This window comes from Pseudogymnoascus verrucosus (assembly GCF_001662655.1).
Source record: "Pseudogymnoascus verrucosus strain UAMH 10579 unplaced genomic scaffold scaffold_13, whole genome shotgun sequence".
Classification (NCBI taxonomy): domain Eukaryota; kingdom Fungi; phylum Ascomycota; class Leotiomycetes; order Thelebolales; family Thelebolaceae; genus Pseudogymnoascus; species Pseudogymnoascus verrucosus.
Window position 1 is genome coordinate 538,179 of NW_017263664.1, and position 26,243 is coordinate 564,421.

General features: G+C 50.2%; 9 protein-coding genes across 9 annotated transcripts; 6 read left to right on the forward strand and 3 right to left on the reverse strand.

Moving 5' to 3' along the window:
- Nucleotides 1-23: 23 nt before the first annotated feature.
- On the reverse strand, nucleotides 24-2,265 carry VE01_03857 (uncharacterized protein). The gene is made up of 3 exons (XM_018273339.2): nucleotides 1,633-2,265; nucleotides 1,370-1,581; nucleotides 24-1,323 (listed from the first exon to the last, which is right to left on the reverse strand). Exons 1-3 carry the CDS (start codon nucleotides 2,075-2,077, stop codon nucleotides 121-123), a joined length of 1,860 nt encoding a protein of 619 aa, XP_018131944.2. The 5' UTR covers nucleotides 2,078-2,265; the 3' UTR covers nucleotides 24-120.
- VE01_03858 (uncharacterized protein) lies at nucleotides 2,249-3,464 on the forward strand. Its single transcript, XM_018273340.2, has one exon. It carries the CDS (start codon nucleotides 2,317-2,319, stop codon nucleotides 3,121-3,123), a length of 807 nt encoding a protein of 268 aa, XP_018131948.1. The 5' UTR covers nucleotides 2,249-2,316; the 3' UTR covers nucleotides 3,124-3,464.
- A 413-nt stretch (nucleotides 3,465-3,877) lies between these two features.
- Nucleotides 3,878-5,169, forward strand: VE01_03859 (uncharacterized protein). The gene is made up of 2 exons (XM_018273341.2): nucleotides 3,878-4,295; nucleotides 4,344-5,169. The coding sequence occupies exons 1-2, from the start codon at nucleotides 4,032-4,034 to the stop codon at nucleotides 5,151-5,153; spliced, it is 1,074 nt and encodes a 357-aa protein (XP_018131947.1). The 5' UTR covers nucleotides 3,878-4,031; the 3' UTR covers nucleotides 5,154-5,169.
- Nucleotides 5,170-6,068: 899 nt separating this feature from the next.
- Nucleotides 6,069-8,312, forward strand: VE01_03860 (uncharacterized protein; the record flags this gene model as incomplete). The annotated part of the gene is made up of 1 exon (XM_018273342.1): nucleotides 6,069-8,312. The coding sequence occupies one exon, from the start codon at nucleotides 6,069-6,071 to the stop codon at nucleotides 8,310-8,312; it is 2,244 nt and encodes a 747-aa protein (XP_018131838.1).
- A 1,207-nt stretch (nucleotides 8,313-9,519) lies between these two features.
- Nucleotides 9,520-10,733, forward strand: VE01_03861 (uncharacterized protein; the record flags this gene model as incomplete). Its single annotated transcript, XM_018273343.1, has 4 exons — nucleotides 9,520-9,660; nucleotides 9,719-9,876; nucleotides 9,927-10,218; nucleotides 10,311-10,733. The coding sequence occupies 4 exons, from the start codon at nucleotides 9,520-9,522 to the stop codon at nucleotides 10,731-10,733; spliced, it is 1,014 nt and encodes a 337-aa protein (XP_018131839.1).
- Nucleotides 10,734-11,329: 596 nt separating this feature from the next.
- Nucleotides 11,330-11,971, reverse strand: VE01_10769 (uncharacterized protein). Its single transcript, XM_059464221.1, has 3 exons — nucleotides 11,843-11,971; nucleotides 11,542-11,770; nucleotides 11,330-11,490 (listed from the first exon to the last, which is right to left on the reverse strand). Exons 1-3 carry the CDS (start codon nucleotides 11,859-11,861, stop codon nucleotides 11,340-11,342), a joined length of 399 nt encoding a protein of 132 aa, XP_059320204.1. The 5' UTR covers nucleotides 11,862-11,971; the 3' UTR covers nucleotides 11,330-11,339.
- A 137-nt stretch (nucleotides 11,972-12,108) lies between these two features.
- VE01_03862 (uncharacterized protein) lies at nucleotides 12,109-15,529 on the forward strand. The gene is made up of 4 exons (XM_018273344.2): nucleotides 12,109-12,339; nucleotides 12,392-12,486; nucleotides 12,541-13,588; nucleotides 13,635-15,529. The coding sequence occupies exons 1-4, from the start codon at nucleotides 12,205-12,207 to the stop codon at nucleotides 14,697-14,699; spliced, it is 2,343 nt and encodes a 780-aa protein (XP_018131837.2). The 5' UTR covers nucleotides 12,109-12,204; the 3' UTR covers nucleotides 14,700-15,529.
- A 1,442-nt stretch (nucleotides 15,530-16,971) lies between these two features.
- VE01_03863 (uncharacterized protein) lies at nucleotides 16,972-20,545 on the forward strand. Its single transcript, XM_018273345.2, has 6 exons — nucleotides 16,972-16,994; nucleotides 17,052-17,152; nucleotides 17,328-18,333; nucleotides 18,386-18,460; nucleotides 18,601-20,083; nucleotides 20,146-20,545. Exons 3-6 carry the CDS (start codon nucleotides 18,272-18,274, stop codon nucleotides 20,509-20,511), a joined length of 1,986 nt encoding a protein of 661 aa, XP_018131965.1. The 5' UTR covers nucleotides 16,972-16,994; nucleotides 17,052-17,152; nucleotides 17,328-18,271; the 3' UTR covers nucleotides 20,512-20,545.
- Nucleotides 20,546-21,189: 644 nt separating this feature from the next.
- Nucleotides 21,190-25,285, reverse strand: RET1 (DNA-directed RNA polymerase III core subunit ret1). The gene is made up of 5 exons (XM_018273346.2): nucleotides 25,022-25,285; nucleotides 24,863-24,964; nucleotides 24,714-24,782; nucleotides 24,482-24,636; nucleotides 21,190-24,416 (listed from the first exon to the last, which is right to left on the reverse strand). The coding sequence occupies exons 1-5, from the start codon at nucleotides 25,085-25,087 to the stop codon at nucleotides 21,197-21,199; spliced, it is 3,612 nt and encodes a 1,203-aa protein (XP_018131841.1). The 5' UTR covers nucleotides 25,088-25,285; the 3' UTR covers nucleotides 21,190-21,196.
- Between the last annotated feature and the right edge of the window lie 958 nt (nucleotides 25,286-26,243).

Consider the following 26,243-nt stretch of genomic DNA (forward strand, 5'->3'; position numbering starts at 1 on the left):
AAAATGTATATATTTCGGTATTGCTATTATTCACTTAAAGTATGGCGTCGTCCTACCTTTTGACCAACCCGCTTGTCTATCCGACTTGCATATCACATACATACGTTAGTAGACCTTATACTATGCTATATCTTGGCCAGCGGCGGTCAAAAAGTCGAAATCGGCTCCATCCTCAGCCTGATTAACGTGACGTTCGTATAAAGCCCTATATCCACGTTTTGCAGGATCCCGCTTCTTCGCCACTTCACCCGCACTAGTATCACGTTCTGCTGATACAAGTATCTGCCGTTCAGCTATTCGTTGTTGGATTTCGTTCGGGTCAACCTCAAGCCCAATGTACCGTCTCTCAACATCACAGACAATAATGTCGCCGTTCCTTACGACCCCAAGAACCGAAGTCGGTATCGCCGATTCAGGAGAAATATGTAAGACGATCGTACCGCCAGCTGTCCCCGACATTCTCCCGTCAGAAAGGCGTAACATGTCCGTTACACCTGCCATGGCTAGTTTCCTAGGAATAGGGATCAATCCTGCTTCCGGCATGCCCGGGTTGCCAATTGGCCCAATTCCTTGGAGCACCAAGACGGAGTCTTTAGTGACGACAAGATCTGGATCGTCGATGCGTTGTGCGAGATCGATGGAGTTCTTGAAAACTACAGCGGGGCCTGAATGTTGCAGAAGACGTCGGTCTTTCGATGCCGAGGCTTTCATGACAGCACCTTTCGGCGCCAAATTTCCACGTAAAACTACCAATGATGAGCTTGGGTATAGAGGGTTAGAGAATGGTCGGATGATCTCAGAGGAAAACGTAAATGATCGAAAGGGCGAGGTATCGAGAACTTCCCCTAGAGTCTGGCCGGTGATTGTCATGGCCTGAAGATGTAGTACGGGTCGTAGCATATAGAGCAAGGCTAGCATACCACCCGCATTATGGAAATCGGTCATGTAATTATCCCCACTGGGTTTTAAATCGATCAGTAAAGGTACCTTTCTTCCAATTTCGTCAAACGTTTCCAACGTAATTTCGCCTTGGAGTTCTGGATGGCGGTTCACGATCGCCATCAGGTGAACCACAGCGTTTGTTGATCCTCCAATGGCCTGAAGAACAGTAATAGCATTGAAAAAGGATTCCTTGGATAGCATTTCTTGCGGGGTGCGTTTAGCTGCGGCAACCGAAACTGCATTCGCACCTGTTTCCTCTGCTATCCTAAGGCGTGCTGATGATACCGCAGGAGCTGATGCTCCTCGAAGTGGCATGAAGCCCAGCGCCGCGGTGACACAGGCCATCGTGCTTGCTGTCCCCATTACACCACACGTTCCACCCTGAAATCTTCAGCTATTATTTACACGATTTGAGAAATCGACGTACCGTGGGTGCCAGTTCTTCATTGAGCATGCTAATGTCTTCAATATCACGGGTGCCAGCTCTAAACTCGGCCCAATTACTGCGGCAATCCGTACATGCGCCAAGGCGTTTTCCTCTGTAGCTTCCTGGCATCATGGGCCCAGTCACCAATGGTAGAACCGGTTTGTTTGCTGAGATCCCTCCCATTAGTTGGGCGGGCACAGTTTTGTCACATCCTGCCATCGCCGTCAGGGCCCGTAGTCTTAACAACGAAGGAACAAACATACCTCCGATCATGATACATGCGTCTAGCGGTTGGGCTTTGATCATTTCTTCAGTGTCCATGCTCATCAAATTCCGGAGAAACATGCTCGTGGGCGAAGAAAAGGACTCGGCGATCGAGATCGTGGGGAATTCAACTGCCAGTCCGCCATTAAGATGAACACCACGTTTAACTGCTTCGATGAGTTGTGGGATATTTGAGTGGCATGGGTTCAGAGCGGAGTATGTATTAATTATACCGATAATTGGCCTTGAAAGAGCATCTTCGCTATAGCCAAGTGCCTTAATAAACACCTTTCGGAGAAATAGCGAGAAGTGAGCATCGCCATAAGATGTTAACCCCTGGCGGAGACCAGATGTGGAGGTGATTGGTTTCAATAGATCATAGTCATCGTTGAGCGAATGCTTAACGGTCTTATTAGATGATTCTGCCATCTTGGAGGAAGACATGGCATTTAATTCAAACAAGGCGACGAGGCAATGGGGGTTTATCACGACATTGGTACTTCTCGTCGAGCGGCGATGCCGTGACAGCAGCGGGGAATAAAAAGCGGGGTTCCGGAACCCCCATCAAGCAAGTAGACGGAGAATCCGTAGCAATTTTATAACATAAATGAGGACAAGTAATACCGACAAAGGTTTTTAGAGACAGCATTATTCAAAAATTACTAATCTCTTGCAAAATCGAGATGTTGAGCCTTGAAGGAAAGATCGTTCTCATTACAGGCCTAGGCCAAACTCAGCCTGGGGGATGGGGAATCGGCGCTGCGATAGCGGTTCTCCTAGCTAGGCAGGGAGCCAAGATTTTCGGCGGCAACCGTACCATCGCATCCACAATCTCGACGAAGAAGGCTATCGAGGAGGCAGGGGGAGTTTGCGATATACTGGAGACAGATGTGACGTCCTCAAAGTCGGTGGAAGCACTGGTAAAGGCGTGCATGGAAAAGCATGGCCGAATTGATATTCTGGTGAACAACGTTGGCCGTTCAGAGCCTGGATGCCCAGCAACGATGTCTGAGGAGGTTTGGGACTCGCAGATCGAGATCAATCTCCGGAGCGTATTCTTGACTTGCCATCATGTTTTGCCAATCATGGAGAAGCAGGGAGCGGGTGCAGTTGTCAGCGTCGCGAGCATTGCGGGTCTGCGGTATATTGGTAAACCTCAAGTCGGGTACTCAGCGACGAAAGCGGCAATCATGCAGTTCATGAAGGCGACGGCGGTCATTTACGCGCCGAAGGGAGTGAGGTTGAACACGGTGGTTCCAGGGTTGATGGATACACCATACACCAAAAGCCTCGTGGGCCGGTATGCGACAGACGGAGGACACGAAGAGTATATGAAGATGAGGAACGCGCAGGTTCCGATGGGGAGCATGGGAGATGCTTGGGATGTCGCCCACGCAGCATTATTTCTGGTTTCCGACGAGGCGAAGTATATAACCGGGCAGAAGATTGTTGTGGATGGTGGAATCACCTCTTCAACCGGGAGGGCGTAAAAGCCCGTAAAATGCAGTACAGTACCACAGCAAAAAGCCACGGCGCCTCGTCCAGAGCGCATAGACGATACGACGCGATCCGGTAGCTTGGTTACACCAACGGGTCCTGGCTGTGCTGTCGTGCTCTTCTCTTGTGTGAAAGCTGTGGGAGGGGGGTTGTGCTATCAATCAGTCCTACTCCAGCTGAGCTGAGAGGTTGGGGGAGGATGATTACTACTGAGACGTGGCTGGGTGATAAGAACTGAGGGAGGGATTGTGTAGGACAGACCTCAAGGTTTAGCATAGCGTACAGACACTGTTTGGTACGTAGGTGGTTTATAGAACTAGGAATGAAATTAGGATTCTCGATTACTGTGAAATTGCGCAGATTGCCGGTTCTACTGGAAGTGCGCGGGTTCTGAAAAATGAAGCTTAAGGTATTGACAAATTGGGTGTTGAGATATCTCGAAGCTCGATGTGATCACACTTGCGCAGATTGGCGCTAATGGAACCAAATGTGCGCGGATTCTCCAAAGTGAAGCTAAAATGTGCTAGAGGTGCATATGCTCTTAATCCAATCTATTTTCTATACTATAGACCTTTAGAGAGTGTGATTTATGATTGCAATTCAACCCTTTTCCCGTTCATTCAGTAGAAAAACCGCTGATTGTATCTATGGTACAATTCCTGCTTCCAGCTCGCCTCTGTGAAGTTCCCACGGAAACTCCGCACATCGGTGCGGAGTGGGTGCGGAGTTTCCGTCGGGCGGCAACCACAACGAACGGCAGCTCCCAATTAATAACCCACGATAAATATTTTCTCACTCCATAGTATATAAAGGCGATACTGGCATAGCTGAAATAAATCAAGACACCCATTTACATTTCATACTTCAACTTCAAGTTCTTGTCCTCCCAATTGATTCTGCAATGGATCCCACCCAAAACGACCCCAACTACACGCGAGTTAGCGGCTCAAGCGCTCAATCATACGTAGAAGGTGTACTCACAGGAAGCGGTGTTCTGAAAGAAAATGCATCGATTATTGCCAAATGCCTCGTGCAAGCTGATTTGCGTGGCGTGGATACCCATGGCATAAATCGTATCCCATCGTACATGACTCGAGTACGAGAAGGAGTGTTGGACGCAAAAGCTACACCAACCCTGACCAAAATTACTCCAGTTGTTGCCCAGGTACGTCCCTAACTGTTTTACGAGTATGTTGCGCTAACAAATGGACAGGTAGATGGACACAATGGCTTTGGCTTTCTCGCGGGCCACCAAGGCATGGCATGTGCCATCGAGATGGCAAAAGAATTTGGAATTGGCATGGTATCCATCAAACACTCCAACCACTTCGGCATGTCGGCATGGCTCGTACAGCAAGCCCTGGATGAGGGCATGATGAGTTTGGTATTTACCAACTCGTCGCCTGCTCTTCCCGTTTGGGGAGGAAAGTCGAAGCTCATGGGAGTATCTCCAATTGCTTGCGGGGCTCCTGGTGGAAAGCAACCACCATTTATCTTAGATATGGCCCCATCAGTAGCAGCACGGGGCAAAATCTACAAAGCTAAACGCCGAGGTGAGAAGATTCCTCTAGACTGGGCTCTAGATGGAGAGGGAAAGCAAACGGATGACCCGACTGAGGCCTTGAAAGGAGTTATGTTGCCAATGGGAGGCCCCAAGGGGTCGGCCCTCGCGGTGATGATGGACGTCTTCTCGGGTGTCCTTTCAGGATCAGCCTTTGCAGGCAATGTGACTGGTCCATATGATCCATCGAAACCAGCAGATGTTGGGCATTTTCTCATTGCGATCAAGCCTGACTTGTTCATGCCCTTGGAAGAATTCCGGGAGCGTATGGACTACCTGTATCAACGGGTGGTTGGCTCGGATAAAATGCATGGAGTCGATAGGATTTATTTCCCTGGGGAGATTGAGCAGCTGAGACACGAAGAAAGGTTGCGCGATGGAATTCCTCTCGCAGATTCCGAAATCGAAGCACTGAATGTTGAAGCTGAACTTGCTGGCACAAGTCCGATTGCCACGATGTGAAAATACGGGTTGGAACCACTTCCTATAGTTTCTATGTACGTACAGCGAAAAGAGAAAATTTAATATTATATATTCAATAGGGCCTAAGAGCAGCTGTAATGAGTTGGCGGCGTCGCTGTAACATTTAATGTGTGGTGTTTTATTATAAATATAAATAATCGTGGTAGCTACATAACGTATTTCAAGAGCGAATGAACAACCTAAGCCAGTGAACAAGTAAAACACTAAAATTAACTATTACTACACCACCACCTTACATAATGACCCTTATTCAACTATAATTAATTCCTAGCGCCTCTTGTAAGTATGGGAATTATGGCCTATAACACCACATATGCTATAGCGCTTCTGTCGGCCTATAAAACCCACCTACTAACTACTCTTACTTACTACCTCTATATGAGCATTTCTAGGTCAGCCGAGGTTACCCCCCATGGTCAGGCCACCTATGTACTCACCCCAAGACTGGCTTTCCTCCCAACATTCTTCCAAAACTCGCCATCTATCGCTCTCTCCCCATCCTTCCCCAAACCCGCCAGAGTCAGCGATTTGTGTCAGCGCGTTGTGTCAGCCACGATCGTGGCGCCGCAACTAGATCCCGTGCAGCATATTTTGTAATAACTCCAGAAATCTCTCTTGCAACGTAATCTCCTTGGCTAGAAATAGCTCTAGAGAGAGTAGCGCATATAGTTGCGTGCAAAACCAGCTTCCCCTTTGTGTTCCAGCTGTTGCAACTTTTACCCTGACACAAACTAACCACATATAGTTTAGCGGAGCCCAAAACCCCCCTGCATTACAAGAGTGCGAGGTGTAGGTTCGCACGAAGCCTTCGAACATTTACCCTTATCCCAAGCCTTCTGCCACGTTTTAATTCCGAAATGCTTGCTCTTTCGAACGTAAAGTACACCACGATCAATGGACAGGTCACGAGAGCGCTCGAAAGTCGGACAGTTTGAGTACGATCAGCTCGAAAGTACGAAACATGTCCGCCTGATCGAAGTACTGCCGGGAGATGTTTCCGATCCGCTGGCTTGTCGGCTGACATCCTTCCTCCTTGAGGCATCACCGCCCTACCATGCCATCTCTTACACATGGGGAGATGGGAACGATTTGCATGCCATGTCACTCAACGAGGCTTCTTTCGCCGTTACGACGAACGTGCGCGATATTCTGGATATGGTGCAACGTTCTGGGCAGAAGATGTACGTCTGGATCGATGCGGTTTGCATCAACCAATCCGACAAGAGAGAGAAGGAAGCACAAATCGCTATGATGGGTGATATCTACCACCATGCCACCAATGTCGTGATATGGCTTGGCCATGGTGACGATGCTCCACTGGCGATGGGTCTAGTGAGAAGGCTGTCACGTGTGCAGAGAGAGGTCAGCCCATTCTGGATGATGCCTCTACTTATTGGAACCGCTCAAAAGTTGTCAGCCGTTGTTCAGCGTGTGGCACCTCAATCTATTCTGGATAATGTATTGCCCAGATGGGTTGACCGTGCGGTAGCTATATGGGGCAGATCACAAGCTTACATGCCTTGGTGGCTATTGGGAAAGGTATTGACACCTGTAGTCACAGTAAAATGGTTCATGAACCAACTGCTTAGTCTCATCATACCAGAAAGCACTGAGATCTCCCCTGAATGGCACGCCTTGATCAATCTCCTACAACATCCTTGGTTTGAGAGAGTCTGGGTGGTTCAAGAAGTCATATTTGCAAGCTCGGCAATTGTCCTTTATGGCTCAGAGGAGGTATCTCTCGATGACTTCCAAGGGGTAGTAAACAATATCTGCTCCTCTTGGATGACTACACAGATGAGTACTCTCACGACCGCACAGATCAGGTTTGTTCAAGCATCATTGCCATCCGCTATGATACCACTCCGCCAGATGCACAATATGAGAATTGTGGAGCGAACTATCGGGACGAAAGAAAATCTTTACGATCTTCTTATCCGGTTTTCGCGGAATAAGTCAACAGAGCCGAAGGATAAAATCTTTGCTCTGATGGGACTCTCTTTGGAAGCAGAGCGAGATAGGTTGTCGTTAGGAGGATTACTAAGACTATCTCCTAGTCTTCCCACCACGATAAACTACGCTAGATCAGACCGGGACGTATTTATTGAGACAGCTCGGAATTTGCTCACGCGAGAAGCCTCAGCTTTCAGAATCCCGCTCTGCATTCTTCCACTGGCCGGAATTGGATACCCAAGACTCGTCAAGAACCTCCCTTCATGGGCACCAGACTGGAGCAATGTTCCGCCTGCCTATAGTCTTGCCCACCACCTAGCTGGATACGGTTTCATTTATCGAGCTGCCGGATCGTCATCCGACCCATACTTTTACAACTCGCCAAAGGGAGAGGAAATTGTCCTAGCAGCTACAGGAGTTTCAATTCGGTCACAAAATCTTGTGGGTATGCTGCCGGGGAAAACAACATCACCATTCGTGCGCCTCGGACCCATTCCAGACAGTATCGAAGTCAAAGGCATATTGACCGGCAAAATTTCTCACCTTGGAGACACTTGGCAATTGGACTTCTCTGAAGAAAAGGTTGGAGCCAGTCTTGAAGGTACTAGAATGTGGCGAGAGCAAGCTCAGGATCTGACACTTCAATGGGCCCAAGATCCGTATCCCACTGGCGAAGACTTACCTGAAGTGTTCTGGCGGACACTTATCGGCAATCGTACACCGAACGAAAGGCCTGCACCGCCATCTTACAGATCCCACGGAACCATATATGACCTTCAAGAGCGTATCCTCTTGGCCAGGCTCCGGGGAGAAGATCTGAGCCAGTTTCGGAAGAAACTGGTGAAGAGGTTTCCTGGTCTCTTGGACGGTGATCTCAGGCTGCAGATCATGGACCTATTTAGCAGTCTATTTGCGACTGCTCTCAAGCAATGTACTCTGCACCGGAGATTTTGTGTCCTAGATAATGGGTACATAGGGGCAGTTCCTGCAGGGAGTCAGGAGGGTGACTTGGTATTTGTAATCGAAGGTGCCGAGACGCCATTCGTTCTTCGGCATTCAGTGAGGAAGGACGGAGATCATATAATCGATTCGACGTACGAACTTGTAGGGGAGTGCTATGTGCATGGCATGATGGATGGAGAGATGATGACTTCTGGAGATCTGAAGGGTATAGTGTTGGTATAAATGACCGTGATTGCATGGGCATTGCTTCGAGGTAGGTAGCTGCCCCACGCCCAAGGAGGGACCTTATCATTAGGCAGAGATGAAGGGGAAGCCGGTTTTGCAAGAGACTGTACAGTGCTGAAGGAGGAATCGCCTATTCCCAATACTTTCCCTCTCATCTGAGAGAAAACTCGGTGTATATTCTGTATTGGTGACGATCGACAGAGTTACGACAGGCGTGCGCACCTTCTCGAAACCCGACACGATGATGGACCATGTTGAGAGGCACTTAGAAAAGAAGCTGGCAGGAACGTTTGAATGCTGCCATCTCGGTAGTTGTAAATACTTGCAGATGCATTCTTCAAACTCCGGCATCCTCCGCCTGATGCAGGCACCATATCTATCAGCTTCTTTTGCAGACATCCTCTTCTGCCGACTTTGTAGCCACTGAGCTTGAGGTCTCGGTGTCTGGAGGCTCCCGACGGCATTCGCACTTCGCTCGACACCGAGATACCAGAGGTGTCCAATTATATTCGCCCTGCCTGCCCTGCCATGCCCTGCCCACTTGTTCGGGCGCGACGTTTCGGCTGCGAACCTTCCGAGGCCCGCTTTGATTGGACGAGTTTAAATGTCAGCCCAGAATTTTCTCTTGGCATTTGCTTTTCAGTTTCCACGATATGGGACTTGGTCCCCGCATAGCCAGCCGTTAGGTCAAACCTGACAATACAGACTTTCGGAATACCCGTGAAAACAAAGACTCAACATTTCAAAGGTTTGCCACATTGATTGCACTTATTCCTTGAAATGAATCATGTGATTCAAATTGTTGATATCGTTTAACGAGCAATTTTAATCAACTACCATGAGTGTTGGTGCTTAAGGCATCTCTAATCCTCTTTCTTGATTCTTTGGGTCGTTTTGCCAATCTCGGGCGTCGGACCCAACACAGACTGCGAGAAAACAGCGTAGCCCGGTAGCACATAGCCGCTGTGCTTTTTGCTTCTGGGCACAGGGTAGGTTACGTCACTTCTAGAGTAGACGAGGCGTGTGTAGTCTATATAATGCAACAATCACTTCAGACTTCAGATCATCATCCATTAGTTCCTCAACTACAACTACAACTATTACAATAACAAATCCAACCTCTTCTCCAACTCCAGCGTCAAACACCAACTCTTCCTGCTTTACACAACAAGCATCAAGCAACATCCAGACTACCACCGCTAGAATGGACACCATTGTTGTTTTGGGAGCCACAGGCCAGCAGGGAAACTCCGTTGTTAATTCTTTACTTCAGAATGGCAATTGGAAGGTACGAGGCGTCACTCGCAATTTGGAAAGCGAACCAGCAAAGAAACTCGCCGCAAAGGTGTGTAGAGAGCTTCCAGAAACTCGTGTATTAGGATGTCAATAATTGATGTTTTCAGGGTGTCGAAGTTGTGGCAGCTGATGCTAACGACGAATCCTCGCTCGTAAAAGCATTTGCAGTTAGTGTGCCCCCCAACCGAGACAGACCTATACCTTGGCTCCCGACTAAGTATCTTCAACAGGGCGCATCTGCAGTCTTTTCCTTGACTAACTACTGGTTATGTATTGATACCATCTCTCGCATCTAGCATACTAATGCTGCATTAGGGAATCTTTATTCCAACTCGGCCGTGACGGAGCGGGTCTGCAAGAACAGAAGCAACAGACCAACATCGCCAACGCTGCCGCCAAAATCCCAACCTTGAAGCACTACGTGTTTAGCACCCTTCCGCCGGCTGGCAAGGTCTCTGGAGGGCAACTCAAAGTTCCTCATTTTGACTACAAAGCTGCAGTGGAGGATTACATCAGGGAGACTCTGCCAGAACTAGCAAGCAAGACTACATACTTGTGGGTCGGCTGGTACGCTTCTAACTTGACCGGTTCAAAGCCACTGTTCGATGTATGTTCTCTTCATTCTTTACCTTGTTGCTTCTTATACCTTTACCACCGCAGCCTAAGCTGGATTGATAACTAATGATTCTTTCACGACAGCCTGTTTCTAGAAAATCAATCTGGCTGCAGCCTAGCATCGGAAGTGCCAAACTGCCAATTGCTGGCCAGACTTCTGTAAATGTTGGCATAGCAGTCGAGGCAATTGTTTCTAATCCAGAGTTGACTAAAGGCAAGTATGTTCCACTTGTGACCGATTATCTGTCATTCGAGGAAGTGATAAAGGAATGGTCAGCAGTTACCGGGAAGAATGGTGTTTACAGTGAGGTTAGCGATGTTGTTGCTGAGTCTATCTGGGGAATATATGGTTCTGAGCTAGCATCTCAATTCCGATGGAGCGAGTCTTACCCCAATTGGTCTGCTTGCAAGCCGGAAAATGAGGTCGTGTCGCTAGAAAAGTTGGGAATTAGAGAGAAGGTGGTCGGGCTTAAGGCGGCCCTCGAGGCTTTGAAGAGTGATCTATAAGGTAGCAGAAACCCTGCTTTGACCTGTTTATAAAAGCATTAGAGCAAATAAACCATGCGAAAGGATATAGTGCAAGTCGAAACTGGCTCTCTAAGGTTATCTTCCAATTAAAGCAGCATTCATTAAACGCCTATCTCTATATTCTCCATCTGCCACTCATTCAAAGTTTTAAGGAAAGACTCTGTGTTAGGATGTTGAGGCAGGAGCGAGCCAGTAGTGTAAACGGCGGTTTACTCGGTTCCTCCCTCGGTTCCTTCCCCCTACAAGGTATCTACAAAGCCACAACAAGCCATAGGCGTACCCCGCAGTCTATAAAAAGACATAACAAAAAGCTAGCGACACTTAATTCGCTTTCTACCGTTAGCCATATAAATACTATCATATCACATACAAATACGCAATCCATATGGAGTCACTATCTCATAGGACGTTCTACATACCATGAAGCCGACCTCGGTCCAGTTTTAACAGCTGGGGCGCCTCCCTGACTGAGTAGGTTAGGATTTAACCGCCACCACATTGAAGCGTTGGGATATATCAACAAAGAAGCACATCAATTATTAATTTATTTGAAAACATTCATTCAAACCAAAGAACTCAGATCTGTCATATTTTTACCGCGTCTTCTGGGGGTGCCACGAACCCCTTCACGAGCCTATTCCCAATTCCTTGACACATATATTCGTCCTCGCTGTCAACCTCAAAATCAAATCTAAATAAATCCTCCTTAAATGGAAACATATAAGTACTAGTTACTCTACTTTTGGTTAGCCTTTCCCTTTTTCAAATGAAATAGATAATGGCTCACCTATGATGTTCTTTGCTTGCTTGGTACTCCGCTAACGCCTCTCGATCGCGATGGTAGCTAAGGAGGGCAAATTCAAAACCTTTGCTTCTTTCGATCGGGTCCGTGATTGATGGCCCACCAACTATCAGTCGCCCATCTTGGACGCAGGGAAGTGATTTGAGTGTCTTGAGCTCTGAGACAAATAGTGACTTGTGTGCCGCAGAGACATCAGGGCGAAATTTGAAGAGAACTTTAAAGAGACGGTTAGGACGCTGTGGCTCAAACGTAAATGAAAGGAAATGAGAAACCAGCTTCAGCTTACCAATATGAATAATAGTCATTTTGAACAATTGAGGGTGACGGTTGGACGGGTTTAGAAGCTGTATATCTAAGAACAGGTGATTTAATAAAATAGAATCGAAATCTTAGTAGCAAGAGAAACTAAAAACTAACCCTGAGGAGGTTATTCAACTACCCTCTTATTCATTTCGTTGTTTCCAAGGGTGAAGCACGTGATGTGCGGATAGAACCGCCACACCGGGAATAGAAATTCTCCTCAACGGAGCCTCCGACCTTTGGTCTTTGCATACTTTACGCATCCCACTATATCTCTATTTGCCATATTTCTCAATCTGCGTATGGACCCGTCTTTGATGCAGAGCGCCAAATAGCCTCAGATGACCCATGAGTCCTTCTCCCGATTCGTTCGCGGAGAGTCCGTCTAGTCACGTGCGGAACACTCCAAGCCGGCCCAGTCGAACCCGTCGGACGCTCCGCATTCGAGTTGCTTGTCTCCGTTGCCAGCGCCGCAAAATCCGGGTACATTCTACAGTTTCAGCCATGAAATATCAGCTAACGCGGGTTCGAATAGTGTGACGGAGTCATCCCGTCATGTGGGTCTTGCTCAAAGGCAGGAGCAGAATGTATGGACGGCGGAAAGCTGGATGGCATTGATTCACCCCGCGCGTAACGTTTATTCTTATCACTTGTTCCCTAGTTCAGACCTAACATATGAATTAGGTACATTTCAAGCCTTAAACGTCGCATCCGGTGGCTGGAGTCTACAATTTTGACGAATTGTCCCTATATTGATTTGTCGCAAGGTCCCACGGCTCTGAACGAGTCAGGCCAGGATGATCTAGCAGATGAAGGAGAAAACGGAGAGAGTAGCCTGTCACAGCCCACGTCCCAGAATCTGGGGCAGACACACGTCGATGATAGTGTCCTTCCACACCCGGAATTGTCTAGGGAAAGTCAGGGTGTAGAGCAGTCCAGCGAAGCCCCCCGCCAACCAAATGAGCAACAGCGGGGGCTTGCGCATGAAATTGGCCTGGTTTCTTTATCCGCTGGAACGGACCCCAAGTACATCGGACCTTCGAGCGGGTACTTCTTTGCGAAGCTATTGCTCTCATGTGCGAGGCAAGGTAAACAGAGCTTTCCACCACGAGAGCAAGAGCAGAGCACAGAAAGTCGCCTAGCACGTCTCTTTCCTCGAGGAGCATTATCCGTCCCTCCTTCTGCATTGCCAGAAGACATAGAGTACACGATAATGATTTCAAAAGCATACTTTGAGGCGATCCATCCACAGTATCCTTTTCTTCACCAGCCATCGCATATGAAGCTCATCGAGCATGTCTATACAGAGCCGAAGCCCTTGCCAAATGCGGCATTCCAAGTTTATATGGTAATGGCTATTGGAGCGACAGTTCTTTCTAGACGTCTAAAGCTCCCCTTATCGGGCGAAGGATTCTGTGTTAGTGCGATGAAGTATTTTGACAAGCTCTGCATCGAGAATTCTCTGAAAGGGTTACAAAGCCTTCTTTTGCTACTTATTTACACTTTGAATAGCCCTTCTATGGGTCTGAACATCTGGTATCTAAATTATCAGTGTATTGCAGCGTTACTCGACCTTGGGCTGCAACGAGATGTTAGATCTGGAAGGACACTATCAGTTATTGACCAGGAGCTGAGGACAAGAACCTTTTGGGTCATATATAGCCTTGATAGGTCTGTTGCGACAATGATGGGGAGGCCGATTGGGCTGAGAGACGAAGCCTGCGAGTTACGAGTAAGTTACGTGCCTGCCTCGGTCTACTTTCTCTAATGCTTCAAAGCTACCAGCGGACGTGGAAGATGTCAAATTGACAGCAACTGGTATGCAGCTACGTTTAGAAACCGAGCAGCCGACCCATATGAGCAGCGCCATTCATCTTTTTAAGCTGTCGCAACTTAATTCTGAGATGAAGTACGTACTGCATAGCATCTCCGCCGAGGCACCGCCATATAGCTACCCCAATATTCCAAATATACAACAGTGGCAAACCGATATTACCGTGCGCTTAAAGGCATGGTTTGATCAAATACCCCAATTCACAGGCGATCAGATCTACATGACCCATCTATGCCAGATCAAGTATCACGGCATTATGATGCTTCTCATGCGCCCAAGCCCAGCCATACCAAACCCGTCGGTCGATTCACTCCGGTCATGCTACGAAAGTGCAGTTGCTAGCATTCGAATATATGACCAGCTTTATAAACGCGATCTCTTAGTTTACAGCTGGGTCACTGTTCATTCGTTATTCTTGAGTACGATAACAATGCTTCACTGCATTTGGACCGTACCAGAAGTAACTGCACAGATCAAATTAGATGTACTAATGGCCGATTTGAAAGCTGGGTCGAATGTCCTCAGCGCCACTGGCGAGCACTGGTTGGAAGCGAAACGAAGTAGGGATGTTTTAGACGAACTCTCGGGAACCACTGTGCGCTGGATTATAGAATCAAGAGCACGGGGTACGGAGCCCGTATCTCGCGCTGGACAGGGAAGAAGGGGTGCTGGATCTTCTGCTAACAACATTGGTGCTCCTGGCCATACGGATCGACACGAAAATCAACCAGAACAATCTCCTGGTAACCAGTCTCTCCTGAACTACGAACAGGGTCCAGAAATGGTGTTTAGTCAGCCACACGGACTGGATATCAGCCAGAATGGGCAGGACTCTGGTGTACAGCTCTATACGTCGCTGTTCGGCGAAGATAACCCGACGGATCAAGTTGATTTCACAAATCCCGCAACCGTCAACGCCTTTATGCATAGGGTATTCACAGATTTTGAGCCCGTGTACGATTTCGGACAGGACTTTGATATGGATCAAATTATGGACGGACAATTCTGATTCGTCTAATGTGGGGAGCGCGATTGTTAGATTTGTTCCATTTATCGATTAATAATCGGTCAAGTTCAGCTTAAACAGACTGTCTTAGAAAATGGGCACCATGAGCCACACCGTATATATATAACTTATACTCTGGAGGCACGGCTTCCAATACCTCCCTATGAAAGAGCTCATGAGGGTTTTTACTTGAAGTAAATAAATTAAGGGAAAAATTTAGGAATATTGGAGGTTCTACAGAAACGCAGCCTCCCCTTTTTCTTCACGGCGAGAATATAATTATGCAACGATACGACGTGTATGAGTATGCCTCACTCGAATTAACTAACCGATCCTTACGTATAATGGGTGCTGCTTGAGTATTTAATCGAGACATACCCAGAATGAGTGGTACTTGGGGAATATTAAGCGCCAAACATGGCTATTTTAAAGAGCATATACTATGATATTTTCACGGGGGACGTGATTCCTCCCCACCCGAAAAACCAGCCCAGTCAAAGCGCTTAGTAGACTCACACGCCTGGTATGCGATACTATCCAACGAAGTTGGCGCCTGGCATCAAAACCCTCCCCCTATTATTAATCAAACACAGTGCTAGATCTGGGCACTTTATTCTGCAATCTGGGGTCAGCGCCCAGAATGTAGAGTTTCTCTCAAAGAGGAGCTGGGCAGCGCAGTGCGACTGGGGCTCTTATGTAAATCTTAGTGATGCTCCACCATTGACACACCTAACCCACCCTGGGATGGTGGATCCTTTAGCATTTAAGGTATGAGATGGTACGCGCGTTTGTTGAGAAATCTCCAACAATCCCCAATGGAGCGGAGTCGAAAGTGAATAGGAAATGAGGGGTGATTCTAAGCCTTGAGGGAATCCCTGGGCTTTGAGGGATATCTTAGCCCCGACATGATGCCGTTAACCGCAAATTTAACAATGGAGTAAAACTCTATGCGTCAGACCGCTTCCTTCACAACGAGAAGGATGATGCCAACAACGGTTGTAACGTGGTATCTTACAGTGTCTGATGTTTAATCATGTTTGCTTTTTGACTCAGGGTGAAGAGTTGAAAATGGCCTTTGGCAATGTTTGAGCCGTCCTCCAGGAATATTCGGGGCAATCAGGCCGATCGACATCATCTCCAAAACCCACAGTAAAAATAGACGAGAGGTAAACTGCGAGAGTCGAAAATGCATGGAAGGTTTTCGGTAGCTGTAAACATTCTGGTATGACGCGAGATCATGAAGTAGCGGGGATTGGATTAAGTAAGGGAAAAGGGGATCAGTGGGGTATGGGGGAGGGGGTCTTGGAAGCTCGGAGGGAATACCGAGCCAAGAGAATTTCTGAAAATCGAGGAAAAAATAACAAAAAACTCCGACGGTAAGATTCGCGAAGGATTTCGCCCTACCCTTGTTTCCAACTACAGGATCGAGATAAGATGCTGACCGGGTGGCTTTGGGTTTGGACGAGGTAGGTTTAGACGAGTAGGAAGCAGCGATCACCAAAATAACATACTGGATACGGCGGTGCCAGGCTGGCATTTCTCAACGGTAGACGGCCTACTACTACTATGCATTCTTACTTCGCACAGTACGCGCAGTCTTCTGATGCGTTTACTTCCTTGATTTCTGTTAACGCGCTACGCACGCGCCGTCCATCGTCTGCGCTTGGCGGCTCCTCCCCGCTCTGGCAGTCAGATTTTGGTGGTTCTTGGGGGAGGAAATAGCGCATTTTACAGCGCTAGCATGGCCATCCCCAGACCCCAGACACAGTAGAAGTCAAGGTTCCGCGCTCTTGGTCTCGCTTTGGACTCTTCTTGGCCTCTTGGAGTCTTGGACTTTAAGAACTCCATAGCAGTTGGAACAGTTCCACCGAAGTGTGGCCGGAAAAAATGGATTGCGATCGACGGTATGTACATACGGCATCACCGGTTTATGTGGCGTACAAAAGGGGCCTTGGCCTCTTAATACTGATTATACGAAACCGGAAGGTGGTCCGACGGTCGGTGCGTGAATTGATCATATATTGAGGATGTTAGGATGAGGAAGTAAGGTTGTCAATAGGTACTTTGTAATTGGTGCGCATCATTACTGATGGTATGTACAGTTGTTCTACTCCATGAGATGAGTAGTCGCGTTCGCGTCAGTGGTGCTCCTTTTGGGACATCCAAGTCATGTCTTAGACGACATCCATACAGAACAAGACGGTATTATAGTCTACTACTGACTCGTGTTTGATGTTGGCGATAGATATTGAGTATCCTATACATCTCATGAATAAAGATCTTACAGTGCTGTGAACTGTGAGTAGACGTACTATGTACTCTAAACTCCTGCATTCCGCTGACCGAAGTTGACAGAGGGGCTACTCTGCTCTGGACTCACTGACACTAGGTTGCCCCCCACACGCGACCTATGAGAATTAAGTGCCAAGGGTTGACAAGCGGAAGGATTCATTTATGTATGTGGGGATGTTGATGGAACGGTTACAGCGATGAGCACTCTATTGAACGGTACTGCTCAAGTAGCTGCGGTATGTGCGATTAACGCGCCGGGATGTGTTCACGGGTGTTGTGTGGCGCATGAGGCTCTCGCCAGTGCCGGTTGCTATTGCCATTAACTGACGGCCCCCGCAGACGTCAATCCATCTTCCAGCCCCCGGACGAAGAGCGCGGCCGTTGATTACCGCTGTGGTTTCTACACAAGTTATCAGTCCATACCGAATACGACATATAACCAACTCTATGCCCCCGTTATGCACTTATAATGCGATGGGTTGATCTTGTTTCCAGCCAAGATAGCAGACCAACCGCCAAGTGTCAGCTTTCGAACCACTTTGAGTCAAACAGCGAAGGAATGAAAACGCCAATATTTATTTGATGGTACGAGTTGTCCGTAACAGCGTTGAATGACCCACTGGTACAGGCTGTCATGGCTACAATTGCCACAAAGCCACATGAGATGGAGCACCTACATGTACGCTCGACCCTTGCGACGGGAGTCTGGGCGAACTACTGCACCAGAAAGGTAGCAGCAGATTAGGCAATGAGTGATAGTGCAAGGGAATCCCCTTTCTCCACCACCTCCAATCCCCAGTATGCGCGATTGGCCCGATGCCTCGCCGCTCTCCACTGCCCCTCTCGCTACCGCTGGCGTTCTCTGAGACATGCCTGGCGACGTTACAGAGTTGCCCTTCTTTACCGGAAGGGGCATTCCGGTTTGTTTATCTTTCGTGCAGCAGATGACGATGGGGCGCGCTTGGTGGTTCGGTGCCCAGGAACACAATATCTCCAGCTTATTTGATTCGTTACGTATGACAGTTTGTACCCCCATGGCTGGCCTAGGGACCCCTTAGCCATACCACCTTACCATCATCCACCCATCATCTCCCTGCGGGGTGTGGGGTGCGGAGTACAGACAATGCGGAGGTCTCAGCGATAGCTTCCTTGGCGAGGCCTGCCATCACCGTATGGAAAGAAAATATTTATATATCCCAGACGTCTGTCAGTTTTTCTAGGACCTCTCAAGCAACCTACCCCGCCTTCACATTGCCCTCCCAGCAGACGAACTGAGAGACAATATGGCGCCCGAAATCGCGACGTCGAAGCCCATTCAGGACACAGCTGATGGGCCAACTTCCGAGTATGAGTGTCTTATAATTCTTGCGCTGCTGTTTACTGACACGCCCCTGCAGAGAATACAAGCGCACATCCTCTGAGGAGGGTCATCACGCTGACCATGTTAACCTGAACGCGAATCTTGAGGCGAGGTAAGCATTTTTTTATAACTTATCTATCCGAAATGATTCTCATATTAGGCTCGCGCATTGAGCACGCGAGCGCAACAGCACTCATGCTACGCCTTTGCATCTTTACTTAACTTTGATGCAAGAACTGACGAGTAATCTAGAATCCAAAATCCTCTCGCCGCAATTCCTAGGGAGACCCTTTTCCGCCAAGTCGATGCTTTTGCCGAAGAGAAGGGGCTCACTGAGCACACTGAACTCATCCGCAAGGGCGCTCTTGTGGCACAAGACCCAACAAACTACGAGGACATCGAGGGCGAGTACGCCCTCAGCCCCTTGGAAGTTGAAGACCTCCGCAATGAGGTCCTCCACAAATGGCGCCAGCCCAGAGCCCTCTACTTCACCATCATCACATGTTCGATCGGTGCTGCCGTGCAGGGTTGGGATCAAACCGGCTCCAACGGCGCAAACTTGGCCTTCCACAAAGTCTTCGGCATTGACGATACCGCGCTCCGCGATACGTTCATCGTTGGTGTTGTGAATGCTGCTCCTTATATTGCGTCCGCCTTCGTGGGATGCTGGCTCTCTGACCCGCTGAACCACTACTTTGGTCGCCGTGGCGCAATCTTCTTCTCTGCTATCTTCTGTCTCTTCCCAGTCATCGGCTCTGCATTCACGCAAACCTGGCAAGAACTCCTAGCCTGCCGCCTGCTCATGGGAATTGGTATGGGCGCCAAAGCATCTACTGTCCCCATCTACGCCGCCGAAAACAGCCCTGCTTCAATCCGTGGCGCCCTCGTCATGACATGGCAGCTGTGGACGGCCTTTGGTATCTTCGTCGGATTTGCCGCTAACCTCGCTGTGGCGAAGACGGGTGCCATCGCATGGCGCCTGCAACTCGGATCTGCCTTCATCCCAGCCGTGCCTTTGCTTATTCTCATCTACTATTGCCCCGAATCCCCCCGTTGGCTTATGAAGAAGAACCGCTACCAAAAGGCCTTCGACTCGCTGCTCAAGCTGCGCAATAACCCCCTCCAAGCCGCTCGCGACCTGTACTACATCCACAGCCAGCTCGAGATTGAGCAAATGATCATTGGCGACAGCAACTACGTCACCCGCTTCATCCAGCTCTTCACGATCCCACGAGTCCGCCGCGCGACCCTCGCGTCCTTCACCGTCATGATTGCACAGCAGATGTGCGGTATCAACATCATCGCGTTCTACTCGTCTTCAGTGTTTGAGGAGAACGGCGCCGATGCCTTCCACGCCCTCCTCGCATCCTTCGGTTTCGGTCTCGTTAACTTCGTCTTCGCCTGGCCCGCTATCTGGACTATAGACACCTTTGGTCGCCGCTCTCTCCTCCTCTTCACATTCCCCAACATGGCTTGGTGTTTGCTCGCTGCGGGACTGTGTAGTCTCATCCCCCTTGAGAATATCGCCCATCTTGCTACCGTGGCTATGTTCATCTACATCTTCGCCGCCTTCTACAGCCCCGGCGAGGGACCCGTCCCCTTCGCCTACAGTGCTGAGGTGTTCCCTCTCTCCCACCGCGAAGTCGGTATGGGCTGGGCCGTTGCTACCTGTTTCTTCTGGGCTGCTGTCCTAGGTATCACTTGGCCCACCATGGTCCAGGCCATGACCACCACTGTAAGCCTCTCTCAACCACTCCCCCGTACATCGTAAATTTTCAACCTAACTTAATCTCTCAGGGCGCATTCTGCTTTTACGCCGGTCTCAACATCGTCGCTTTCGTCATGATCTTCCTCTGGGTCCCCGAGACGAAGCAACGCACACTCGAGGAACTGGACTACATCTTCGCCGTCCCAACACGCACACACATGCACTACCAGATCACCAAGGCCCTGCCGTGGTTTTTCAACAAGTACATTATGCGCCGTGATGTTGTGCTTGAGCCGTTATACAAGTTTGATAATAACAGCCACAACGACCGTCTTGAGGAGATGAAGGCCAACGATGCGGCAAGGAAGGAGAGGAGGGAGAAGGCTGCTGCAGACCAGCTGCAGCCGTCCCCGACAGAGTCTACGGATAAGGTTATTGTGGAGACTAAGGAGTAGATAGGTGGTTGGGACTAGAGAGGATATATATTGGGGGTAGAGGGTTGGAGGAGGAGGGATGGGGGATTTCATTCACGATACCACTTTTATTAAATCACATTCGTTTCCTACACTTTCTGTTTCTAGTGACATTTTGACTATGTTTACACTTGACTGATATCTTCCGCTGGCGCCACCAAGAGAAGTCCACTGATTCCGGCGTTATATTGTGAGTGGATAAGTAATGGAGGCGCACCTTCGTTGGGACCTGGGGACTCAATTGCCGTTTTGGCTGCCGTGTAGTTGGTCTCTCTTGTCAATGCGGGTGCTTTTCTTGTTACCGCGCAACTTTTCTCGTCGCCACGCATCTGTTCTTGTCGCCACGTAGGTCACCCCACGGCATTGATGGTGCCATCATCCATTTGTTGCTGGCAGCAGCTTCTGCAATCGCTAGTACAGATCCAGTAGCCCGACCTCTCGGTATTAGCTTCTTCTTGTGAACAAGCCTTTTTCGAATTGTAGGGAGGGAGAGAAGAAGAACAAGAGGAAAGGGCGGAGGGTATGGCATATATAATCACGTATGGCGTCGACAAACGGAGCAAGCAGCACTAGTAATTCAGAACGCTCCTTGCTATCTATGCAGATGATATACACAACCCCCCCTTTTACTCCACATCCCCCCCCCTTTTTCTCCCCCAACCCCCACCTATGTCGGCGCAGGAAACTCATCCTCCAACTTCAACCTCACCAACACATTCATACTCAACAACTCCTGCACCAACAACTTCGCCGCATACGGCATCACCATCCTCGCCACCCCCCCTTTCCTACACGTCTGACACCACCCCTGGTACCCCATCAACCCACACCTCTCACAAACATCAACCTCATGCGCATCCGAACTCAACATCAACCTCTCCAACAACAACTGACTAGCTCCATACGCAATCAAACAATCTCTCTCCATCTCACCCAATCTCAACCCACCCTGTCTCGACCTACCCTCCGTGGGCTGGCGCGTCAAAATCGCCCTGGGACCCCTAGATCTCGAATGCAATTTATCCTGCACCATATGCTTAAGCTTCTGGTAGTAAATCGGCCCCATAAACACATACGCCGGCAACGCCTCCCCAGTAATCCCACTCGTCAGGAACTCCTTCCCCGCATAAGCATACCCAGCATCCACGAGTCCCTGCCCCATCTCCTCGACTTTGGAACCACCAAAACACGTCCCGTACTCGTGGGTGCCGCGGATGACGCCGGATTTCCCGGAGAGGAGCTCCAGCATCTTGCCGACTGTCATACGGGACGGGAATCCGTGGGGGTTCATGATGATGTCCGGGGTGATGCCGGTGTCGGCAAAGGGGAGGTCTTGGGCGGGCGCGATGAGCCCGACGACTCCTTTTTGTCCGTGGCGGGAGGAGAATTTGTCGCCGAGCTCGGGGCGCCGGGTTTGTCGCGTTTGCACTTTGATGACTGTGCTTTCGTTTTCGGTTTGGGAGATTAGGATTTTATCGATGTAGGCTGGGTCGGGGAGGCGGTACGACATGGATGCGTCTTTCATGTCAGAGCTGCGCCCGGAATCGGAACCGATCCCTGTTGAGGAGGTGTTGAGGGGCGTCTCCTTCTTGACGTACACGTCGCCGTTGCGGGCGATCTCGCCGACGTGCGCGAGTCCGTCGGCGCCGAGGAGCTGGTGCTTCTCGATGGGCACCGTAGCGCCGTCTGATGCGCGAACCTCGAAATCTCGGTCACCGATGCGGTCTGCGCTGCGGTTGGCGTATTTGAGGAGCTTGGTGGCGTATTTACGGAGGACCTGGCAGCGACCGAAGCCGCGGTCGAGGGAGGCGCGGTTGAGGACTAAGGCATCCTCAATATCGTATCCGGAGTAGGACATGACGGCCACGATGGCGTTTTGGCCAGCAGGTAGTTTGTCGTAGCGGATGAGCTCGATGGTGCGGGTCTTGACCATGGGAGCCTGTGGGTACACCATGAGGTAGAGGAGAGTGTCGATACGTGCGAATTGGTTGTAGGCGATTGCGCCGATGGCTTGCTTACCCATAGCACATTGGTAGGTGTTACGTGGGGACTGGTTGTGGTGGGGGTAGGGAATGAGACCCGCGACGGCGCCGAGGATGGTGAAGGGCTCGATCTCGAGATGCGTGGTTGCGGGTGTGATGGCGTTTTCGTACAGGGCGATCATGGCGTCGTTCTCTTCGTTACAGTCGATGTACTCGACGAGGCCGCGGTAGAGGAAGTCGTCGAACTCCATGGTGCCATCGCGGAGGGCTGCGAGGTGGTGGTCTTTTATCCGCGGTATGCCGTTTGTGACGATGATAAGGGGCCGACAGATGCGGCCCTCGTCGGTGGCGATGTGGACGGAGCTTGTGTGGTGGTTGATGTAACAACTCACGAACTCAGATACACGACCCGTACGACGGAAGGTCTTGAAGCCCGCCAGGAAAGCCTTTGGTTTCCTGGTCAAGGCAAGAGGCGTACCGTTGATAAAGATAACATAAGCACCATCGTCGTAAATCTCCTTTCCGCTCATAGACACAATATCCTCAGCACCAAGAACAAAGACCAGTTTGCGCACAGGCTCCTCATCATCGTTGGTAGTAATATGCGTCATGAGCGCCAAATTCTTAACAAGACCACAAGCCTCACCTTCAGGCGTATCAGACGGACACAGCATACCAAACTGCGAAGGCTGCAGCGCACGCGGACCAGACACCTTGCGCGTCTTCTCGAACTGCGAACTAATACGCGTCATCATGCCCAAGGCGGCGATATAACTCAACCGACTCAGCACATGCGTCACACCCGCGCGCTCCATCTTGAAACGCTTCAAACTCCAGTTACCCGTCGAGATAGCGCGGTTCATGCCCTGCGTGATGTAGTTGCCATGAGACTGCATGTGCTGGTAGGCGTCGAACTCGTTGGTGCGGTTCGGCTTCTTGAGCACCTTGTCGATGTTCATCTTGAGGTCCGAGTTGAACTTCTTGAACAGATCCTCGAAGAGGAGAGATAGCAGCTGACCTGCAAGTTCGAGACGCTTGTTACCGACGTAATCGCGGTCGTCTACGAGTTTGGGGTCGTGCATCGCCATCAGCACACGTCGAACCATGAAGCACACGTATAGCGCCTTGGGTCTGAAATCCAGGCCCACGACGGGAACGTGGGTGATAACGATATTCGCCAATGCCTCCAGCCCATCCTGTGCGAAGTTTCGCCGTTGCGGTTGCCCGAACCTGCTCTTCCCCATCTTAACCCTTCCTCCAATCCACTCCAGCGCCTGCTGCTGCGAGAAGATACCCAGCTTAGCCGCCTCCTCGAAGTTGACAGCAAAGTCATCCTGGTACGTCGCATCCGTTCCCGCAACAAGCAGCAACATCTCGTGATCAGACTGCACACCCATAGCCTTCAGTGCAATGACAATCGGCACCGCCTCAGTGAGTACGTTATGCTGCAGATATATCCTCTCCTTCTTCAACACCACATAACTCTTCGACTTCCTCTCATGCGTCGAACTCGTCACCGACGCCGAAACCATCGACTTTTTCGCATCTGTCTCCACAATCACTCGATTCTTGCTCAATTGCTCCTGCACCAAAATAACCTTCTCCGTACCGTTAACGATAAAGTATCCTCCTGGATCCAAGGCGCACTCGTTCATGTATGCGAGTTGCCCGTCGTTGCGCCCTGTTAGGCGGCACTTGGAACTCTTAAGCATGATGGGCATGCGCCCGATGGGGATGCCGCGGCGAGCGACAATGCGTTTTCCGCGCACGTACTTTATGTCCACGAAGATGGGGGCGGCGTAAGTGAGGTCGCGGAGACGGCACTCGTTAGGTGTGACATCGTTGAGGGGTTTGCGGTCATCGTAGTCGAGGCGTTCTGGGGCGCCAACACGAATGTCTGTGTATCTATGAGAGAATCAAAGTTAGTGGCCTGCAATAGTATTCCCCGGGAAGTGGAAGGAGAGACGTACTCAAGCCAGAAGGTATTATCCACATCACTCCTAACGAACTTATTCGCCTTCAAAATATCCTTAATCTCATGATCGACAAAATAATTAAACGAGTCGATATGCTGCTTCACCAACCCCTTCACCTTCAAAAAGGCCGGAAGCAAATTCCACTTATCCTGTTGTAAAACACCCCATCATCAGCAACCATCATCATCATCGTCTAAAAAACCCCATTTTCGAGAAGAGCACATACCTTCGCCGTATCAATCGGATCCGTCAAGCTCTTCCCCCCATAAAACGGCTCCAACAGCGCCTCAAATCCCTACATTTCACCATTTGTCAGCCATTCATCCTCCCCAATTTGGAGGGGGCAACCAGTCATCACCGCCAGTGCAAACATACATCATTCCCCACCGGCCTCTGGGCCTCCGCCCTCTCCCTCCTCGCCGCCTTCTTCCTCCCCTCCTCCGTACTCAGATCAAACTCCTCCCTTATCTTCTCAACCTGTTCACCCGTTAGCCCCCCTCCCTCTGACTCCTTGCGCGGGGCATCATCACGCACCTCGGGCGCCGGCGGCACAGCCGCTGCAGCCGGGGCAGCAGCAGCAGCGCGTTTCCTCGGAGGCATATAGAAGCCTTATGTATTTCGTCTCTCGAGTGGGGGGTATATGCTACCTAACGTCGCGGCGCATGGTTGTGTGGTTTCGGAGGCGTGGGTTGGCGGAGTTTGACGGGCTGTGAGTGGTTTTGTCGCCCACCATTGGGAAAAGTTGAGGTGAAGCTTGCTGATGGGGCTAAGATAAGATAAGAGATAGGTGGGTGGTGGTGGTGGTACACGCATGTGGAAAAAGGTACGGAGGTACGGGGTGGGATGGAGGTAGCCGGAACGGAGAATCTTTGTTCAGAAAGAAGGCGCTGAGGCTGTAAGGCAGCAGGGAGATGGGATGGGGGTACTAACGCGATACAGACTAGCGTCAATGGGCATTGCGAGGGAGGCAAAGGCGCGTATAGGATTGGTTGGGCGGCTTGCTCACCGCCTCCTGTGTTGAGACCCCGCCTGGCAAGTGGGATGAGAGATGGTGCAGGAGCGACCCCACGTCGACGGCGGCTTGGCTGGTTCGGGTGTATGGTTACTTGATGAGGGAGGTGGGTGGGATGGAGGGGTTGGGATGCAGGTTGGTATCGCTAGGAGCGGGGTATGAGATACGATGGATGGATGAGAGGGGAGCTGCGAAGTGCCGTCGGTGAGAGGGTAGAGGGGAGACGGGAGAGGGAGGAGGGAGGAGAGGGTGGTACTGAGGGCAGAGAGAGGGGGCTGACAATATTCGAGATACTGGTTCGCAGCTGTGTATGTGTGTTGTGCCGGTGAGAGACAGATGCGAGACAGCTGAGGGGGGGTAATACAACATCCATCATCTCGTCACTACATCCCACTCGTCCACGCCTCAACCTGCAGCCAGAGCCGCAGCGCACATACAGATCACCCCTCTTCATCCCCCCATCGAGACAGACGTGCTGTGTGCGCTTGCGCGAAGCAAGGAAAGCCAGCTGTGGGGAGCGTTGCGCAGCGGAGCTGCACAGCGCACCGCGGGGTCTATCCATCCCATGTCTGAGTCCTTGCGCCGGCGTGCTGCACGTATGCATGAGTCCACATAGGGTAGGGCAGGGCAGGGCGAGGCAGGGAATCGGATGTCTTGTGGTCTGCGAGGGAGATCTCGTGGGGGTGTCGACGGGGTAATGTGACTTACTGCGAGGAACGAGAGGTATATGTATGAGAGAGCAAC

Bases quoted from the DNA above. Each gene is read 5' to 3' on its own strand.
- RET1 (XM_018273346.2), bottom strand. From the start codon at position 25,087: ATGCCTCCGAGGAAACGCGCTGCTGCTGCTGCCCCGGCTGCAGCGGCT. The intron at 24,965-25,021 runs GTGCGTGATGAT...ACGGGTGAACAG, and splicing joins CTGTGCCGCCGGCGCCCGAG to GTTGAGAAGATAAGGGAGGA. The intron at 24,637-24,713 runs GTATGTGCTCTT...GTTTTACAACAG, and splicing joins ATCCGATTGATACGGCGAAG to GATAAGTGGAATTTGCTTCC.
- VE01_10769 (XM_059464221.1), bottom strand. The intron at 11,491-11,541 runs GTGAGCCATTAT...AACCAAAAGTAG, and splicing joins GCAAGCAAAGAACATCATAG to AGTAACTAGTACTTATATGT.
- VE01_03862 (XM_018273344.2), top strand. From the start codon at position 12,205: ATGAGTCCTTCTCCCGATTCGTTCGCGGAGAGTCCGTCTAGTCACGTG. The intron at 12,340-12,391 runs GTACATTCTACA...GGGTTCGAATAG, and splicing joins GCCAGCGCCGCAAAATCCGG to TGTGACGGAGTCATCCCGTC. The intron at 12,487-12,540 runs GTAACGTTTATT...CATATGAATTAG, and splicing joins GGCATTGATTCACCCCGCGC to GTACATTTCAAGCCTTAAAC.
- VE01_03863 (XM_018273345.2), top strand. From the start codon at position 18,272: ATGGCGCCCGAAATCGCGACGTCGAAGCCCATTCAGGACACAGCTGAT. The intron at 18,334-18,385 runs GTATGAGTGTCT...ACGCCCCTGCAG, and splicing joins GCTGATGGGCCAACTTCCGA to AGAATACAAGCGCACATCCT. The intron at 20,084-20,145 runs GTAAGCCTCTCT...TTAATCTCTCAG, and splicing joins TCCAGGCCATGACCACCACT to GGCGCATTCTGCTTTTACGC.
- VE01_03859 (XM_018273341.2), top strand. From the start codon at position 4,032: ATGGATCCCACCCAAAACGACCCCAACTACACGCGAGTTAGCGGCTCA. The intron at 4,296-4,343 runs GTACGTCCCTAA...ACAAATGGACAG, and splicing joins TTACTCCAGTTGTTGCCCAG to GTAGATGGACACAATGGCTT.
- VE01_03858 (XM_018273340.2), top strand. From the start codon at position 2,317: ATGTTGAGCCTTGAAGGAAAGATCGTTCTCATTACAGGCCTAGGCCAA.
- VE01_03857 (XM_018273339.2), bottom strand. From the start codon at position 2,077: ATGTCTTCCTCCAAGATGGCAGAATCATCTAATAAGACCGTTAAGCAT. The intron at 1,582-1,632 runs GTATGTTTGTTC...CGGCGATGGCAG, and splicing joins CGCATGTATCATGATCGGAG to GATGTGACAAAACTGTGCCC. The intron at 1,324-1,369 runs GTACGTCGATTT...TGAAGATTTCAG, and splicing joins ATGAAGAACTGGCACCCACG to GGTGGAACGTGTGGTGTAAT.